The sequence below is a fragment of the Diospyros lotus genome, chromosome 4 (genome assembly GCF_014633365.1).
Source record: "Diospyros lotus cultivar Yz01 chromosome 4, ASM1463336v1, whole genome shotgun sequence".
NCBI classification, from domain to species: domain Eukaryota; kingdom Viridiplantae; phylum Streptophyta; class Magnoliopsida; order Ericales; family Ebenaceae; genus Diospyros; species Diospyros lotus.
This window is the reverse complement of record NC_068341.1, coordinates 5329953-5336196: the sequence shown is the minus strand read 5'-3', so window position 1 is coordinate 5336196 and position 6244 is coordinate 5329953. Positions and strand designations below refer to the sequence as shown.

General features: G+C 52.9%; 1 protein-coding gene across 1 annotated transcript; it reads left to right on the top strand.

The window, feature by feature from the left end:
- The first annotated feature begins 272 nt into the window (after positions 1-272).
- Positions 273-5669, top strand: LOC127799188 (uncharacterized). The gene is made up of 2 exons (XM_052332969.1): positions 273-696; positions 1171-5669. Exons 1-2 carry the CDS (start codon positions 273-275, stop codon positions 5667-5669), a joined length of 4923 nt encoding a protein of 1640 aa, XP_052188929.1.
- The last annotated feature ends 575 nt before the right edge of the window (positions 5670-6244 follow it).

The window sequence follows — 6244 nt, the reverse complement described above, 5'->3', positions numbered from 1 at the left end:
CCAAGCCCCGGCCCTCCATTGTCTTGCAGGTCCTACACCCGAGGTCTGACATCCCCAAGTCCGAGGTTCCATTCCCGAGGTCCAGTCGCAGAGGTGGCACGTGGTGGTCGGTCCCAAAAACCATCATCATTTGGCGCCCACCGTGGGGCCGACGTCCATTCTCGCTAACCTCTTCTTTCCCTACCTCGCGCTTCGGACTTCAACTCCTCACCTCGGACCTCGGTCTTTTCGCGAGTGTCAAACGACTTTCACTCCTCGCCACAACTAACCACATGGCTCCCCGAAAAGACGTGACTCGCAGCCAGGTCGGAGCCAATCTAGAAGCCCCGCAACAAGGAGAGAATCCACCACCTCCAGCCAATCCCATGCCGGAGGACCGACTCACTAGGTTGGAAAACCAGGTCCAACAGCTAACTGAGTTGTTGACTGGTTATCTACACCAGACCGAACAACATCGTTCGCATGTGCCCTCTCAGCGGGCGGAGCATCAGTCACCTCCTCCTGCTCGGGAGCCTCGTCAATCCCGCCAGACGGGTCAGGAAATCCACTCCTCGGAGGCGGCAGGATCCACTTCTGCCCCCTCGCGAGAAAGAGGGACTTCGCAGGAGAGACGATTGCGTTTCTTAGAGAAGCAAGTCCACGAACTCAAGAAGGGAAAGGAAGAGTTGCTCCACCCCGGCTCTAACCAACCCTTGAGTAAGGGCATCATGGCAGAGGTTCCACCGGAAAGGTTTCGTATCCCCTCCATCAAGCTCTATGATGGAAGCACAGATCCCTATGATCACGTCGAGCTTTTCTCCTCCCACATGCTGGTGCAATCGGGGTCGGACGCGATGTGGTGCCGGGCATTTTCGGCCACTTTGGGAGGACATGCCCGGACCTGGTACTCCTGCCTTCCCCATCGTTCCATCAACCGATGGGAAGAGTTGAAGACCTGTTTCTTAGCCCACTACGCTCCCTTGAAGCGCCACCGGAAGTCTTCCATGGCTCTGGTGAACATCAAGCAGAACCAGGGTGAATCCCTAAGAGATTTCGTGGCTAGGTTCAACGAAGAGGCATTAAGTATCGATGAGTTTGACCAGCGAATCGCAATGGTGGCTCTTCAGAATGGCTTGAGAGCTGGGCCATTTGCTCAGTCCTTAGCTAAGACTCCACCTCGTACTTTCACAGAGGCCTTAGCCCGGGCTAATAAGTACATCAACACCGAAGAGGTGATGAAGGTGAAGCGGGCGGAACAACCTGACAGGAAAGAAAGAGAAAAAGAGAAGAAAAAACTGGCCCCAGAGCAGAAGACGGACTATCGTCCCTCCCGAGCTCCCGATCGCCCGAGTTTTGGGGGTGCACGTGGAAGCCCGGTGAATTACACTCCCCTGAATACAAGTCGAGCAGAGATTCTCCTGGCATTGGAGGATAAGAATTATTTACGGCGTCCTCCCCCGCTGAAATCTCCACCCAACACTCGAAGTAAAAAGAAGTATTGTCGTTTTCACCGCGACCACGGCCATGATACTGAGGATTGCATCCAACTGAAAGAAGAAATACAAGAGCTTATCAACCGAGGATACCTTCGGGATTTCGTGGGTCGAGGAGGTACGAGCTCGGGCAAGGTAGAACCCAAGTCGGAGCATCGAGGGAGGTCTCCTACTCGAGATCGCTTTCGAGAGCGAAGTCGAACACCCCCCCGGAGAGAAGGAAAGCAGCCCGCCGAGGAGGGAGGACAGAAGTTTATCTTGTACACGCTGGCGGCAGGGACAGTTCCAGGGTCCCACTCAACTGCTCCCAAGAGCACGGTAAAGGAAGGGGTGGTCATCACATTCTCTGAGGAGGATCTTCCGAGTTACCCCAGCTATTCGGATCCTCTGGTGATCACTGCTCAAGTGGGAGAGTGGGAGATGAGGCGAATCCTCGTGGACCCAGGTAGCTCTTCAGAGATTCTCTACAAGAGGGCATTCCTAGGGATGGGGTTCACGCTCGATCAGCTAAGGCCAGTCCGTGTCCCATTGGTGGGTTTTGATGGAATGGTGATCCATTCTGAAGGTTTGATCCGGTTGCCCCTGACGGTCGGTAGTGGTCCTCATAAATCCCGAGTGACGTTGGATTTTTTAGTGGCAGATGTGCCCTCGGCGTACAATATGATCCTTGGTAGGTCTGGGCTTAGTGCTCTGAGGGCAGTACCGAGTACGTATCACATGGTGTTGAAATTCCCTACTTCGGGAGGGATTGGCAAGGTAAGAGGAGACCAGCGGCAGGCTAGGGAATGCTACGTGGCCTCCTTGAGTGCCACTATGGCCAAGGGGTCAGAGTTAGACTCAAGACCGAATCGGGAGGCGGTCCCTCAAGCTGGTCAGGGTCAGATGGAGACGGAACAGGTGAGAAACCCGAGTATTGGAGCAGGTCAGAGGTCAGTAAGGGAGGAGGGACAGAATTCCGCTGCCCCTCCCACTGTGGTTACTAGTTTCATCTTGGAAGGTCCGGAAGAGCCTAAGACTTCAGAGCCAGTGGATGAGCTCGAGGAAGTCCCACTGGGGGAAGAGCTCGGTCGGACGGTGCGAATCAGTGCCAAGTTACAAGAGCCCTTGAGGTCCGAGATCCTTTCACTCCTACGCCGATATCAAGATGTGTTCGCATGGTCTACCCTAGATATGCCGGGGATAGATCCAGCGATCATGACACACCGCTTGGGGCTCTATTCGGATTGTGTGCCGGTAAGACAAAGGAAGAGGAAGTTTGCCTCGGAGCGGGCTAAAGCTATAGAGGCGGAGGTGGAAAAACTTATGGAGGCTAATCATATTCGGGAAGTCAATTACCCAGAGTGGTTAGCCAACGTGGTTCTTGTCTCCAAGGGATCGGGAAAATGGAGGCTTTGTATTGATTTTAAAGATCTTAACAAGGCTTGCCCGAAAGACAGTTACCCCCTGCCCAGGATTGATGCGTTGATTGACGGAACAGCGGGGTGTCAGCTAATGAGCTTCCTGGATGCATTCCAGGGGTACCACCAAATCCCACTACACCCTGAAGATCAGGAAAAGACGGCCTTCATCACGGATAAGGCTACCTATTGTTACCGAGTTATGCCCTTTGGGCTGAAGAACGCTGGAGCTACATATCAGAGGTTAGTCAACAAATTGTTCAAAGCTCAACTCGGTCGAAACATGGAGGCTTACGTGGATGACATGTTAGTCAAGAGTCTATTGGCTGAACAACATCCGGACGACTTGGAGGAGTGCCTCAGAACCTTACGCCAGTATCAGATGAAGCTCAACCCGGCCAAGTGTGCCTTCGGGGTTACAGCTGGTAAATTCTTGGGGTTCATGGTGCATTACCGGGGAATTGAGGCTAACCCTTCGAAGATAAAAGCCATACTCGAGATGCCTCCCCCTCGAAGTATCAAAGAAGTGCAGAGGCTAACCGGGAGGATAGCAGCTTTAGGGAGGTTCTTGTCAAGATCTGCGGAAAGACAGTTGCCATTCTTTAAGGCCTTGACTCGAGTCCAGAATTTTGCATGGACAGAGGAATGCCAGGAGGCATTTGAGCAGCTGAAACGATGTCTAGTCTCCCCCCCAGTCCTGGCAAAACCACAGCCAGGAGAGTCACTATATATTTACCTAGCTGCCTCGGATGAAGCTGTCAGTTCGGTTTTGGTACGGGAGGAAGACAAAATCCAAAAGCCGGTCTATTATGTGAGCAAAAGGTTGGCTGGCGCTGAGATTCGTTACACTCCAACAGAAAAGTTGGCCTATGCCCTAGTCATCTCCGCTCGAAAGTTGAGACCCTACTTTGAGGCACACCACATTATCGTCCTATCAAGTCAGCCGCTGAGGCATGTGCTGGGAAAGCCGGACTTGTCGGGGAGGATGCTCAAATGGGCAGTAGAGCTGAGTGCTTTCGACATCGACTATCGACCTCGGCCGGCCATCAAGGCACAGGCTCTTGCCGACTTTATCGTGGAAGGCACCCTACCAGATGAAGCAAACGAGGGGATTTCCCAGACTTGGACTCTCTCTGTAGATGGCAGCTCAAGTGTCGGAGGCAGTGGCGCTGGATTACTACTGCAGGGCCCCGATGGCCAGGCTTGGCCGTATGCCCTCCACTTCGAGTTCAATGCCTCTAACAATGAGGCCGAGTATGAGGCGCTCATTGCCGGGCTCAGACTAGCGGAACAGATGGGAGTCAGGGATCTGGAGGTATATTCTGACTCAAATTTGATTGTGCAGCAGGTCACAGGAGAGTTCGAGGCTCGAGAGGACGTCATGGCCCAATACTTGGCGATAGCCAAGGATCTTATGGCACGATTTCGGATAGTGAAAATCAATCATGTCCCACGAGCGCAGAATGCAGTGGCGGATGCTCTCTCGAGGATAGCTGCTTCTTCCTTCCCTAGGAATTCCCGAGCTGTTTACATGGAGTCGTTGCCCCAGAAGAGCATAGAGACTGAGGCAGAGCAGCTTTGCGTAGAAGGGGTTGAAAGTTGGATGGATCCCATCGTAGCACATCTGACCAAGGGATGGCTACCTGAGGAGGAACTGGAAAGTCGAAAACTCAAGCGCCAGGCTGCCAAGTTTCTACTAGTGGGATCAGACCTTTATAAGAAATCCTTCACTCAGCCGCTACTGAAGTGTGTGGGGCCGGTCGAAGCCGACTACATCCTAAGGGAAATCCACGAGGGGATTTGCGGCAGTCACATCGGAGCTCGGTCTCTCTCCCAGAAGGCACTTCGGCAGGGGTATTACTGGCCGACAATGATGAGCGACGCTGGGCATTTGGTCCAGACTTGTGAGAGATGCCAAAAAACCTCCAACCTGGTTCACACCCCGGCAGCCGAACTCACCCACCTGGCTTCACCTTGTCCGTTTGCCAGGTGGGGAGTCGATATCCTCGGGCCTTTTCCACTAGCGGCTGGACAGAACAAATACTTGATAGCAGCCATCGACTACTTCACTAAGTGGGTGGAGGCCGAGCCTGTGGCGACTATTACAGGTCGGAGGGTAAAACAGTTCCTTTGGAAATCCATCGTCTGCCGGTTTGGTATTCCAAGGGTACTAATAACTGACAACGGCACCCAATTCGAAGACCGATCCGTGCAAGAATGGTGCCGAGAGTTGGGGATTAAGCAACATTTTACCTCGGTCGCCCATCCTCAAGCTAATGGGCAAGTAGAGCTTACGAACAGGACCATTCTACAAGGACTCCGAGCTCGGGTTGAAAAGGCAGACGGCCAATGGGTAGATGAGCTCCCCAGTATACTATGGTCTTATCGAACCACACCGCGAACGGCTACAGGAGAATGCCCTTTTACATTGTGTTATGGCTCGGAGGCTCTCATCCCTGTCGAGATTGGGGTGAGGAGCTATCGAGTGGAGCATTTCGATCCCGAAATTAACGAGCAAGGGCTAAGGTGCAACTTGGATTTGATGGATGAGCTCCGAGATCTGGCACGAATTCGACAAGCCGCATATAACCGGCGCATTGCTAGGTACTACAATCGACGAGTCCACGCTAGGAGCTTCATGCCAGGAGACCTTGTCCTACGACGGTTCGACGTGAGCCATCCTCGGGACATGAATAAACTAACTCCGAATTGGGAAGGGCCGTACCGGGTGGTGGAATCCCTAAGTCCGGGGGCATATCGACTAGAAGACATGGAAGGCAAGCCCCTGAAGCATACTTAGAATGTGCAGAACTTAAGGAAGTTTTATCAATGAGTAGGGGAATTCCCTGAATCTCTTTGTACTCTTTTTCTTTACGACTAATGGCAAGGCTTCTCTTCATCTAATAGCAATTGTCCAAAGGATCATACTTCGTCGAAGAAAAATCCAAGGGTCACGAGCCCTAGGCCGTTCTCAAAAGAGGACTAAGGGCCATGGAAAAAACCCTAGCTAACACCCTCCTTCGCGTGGGAGTGGCTAAAAACCAAGGGTCACGAGCCCTAGGCCGTTCTCAAAAGAGGACTAAGGGCCATGGAAAAACCCTAGCTAACACCCTCCTTCGCGTGGGAGTGGCTAAAAACCAAGGGTCACGAGCCCTAGGCCGTTCTCAAAAGAGGACTAAGGGCCAGGGAAAAACTCTGGCTAGCACCCTCCTTCGCGTGGGAGTCTCTAGAATCCAAGGGTCACGAGCCCTAGGCTGTCCCCAACGGTGGACTAATGGCCAAGGAAAAATTACAACACAGCACCCCCATGATAGTCGACCAAGGGAGAACCAAGAGTCAAATTCACCCTCGTCAACTATGGAAGGGATCGAGGCT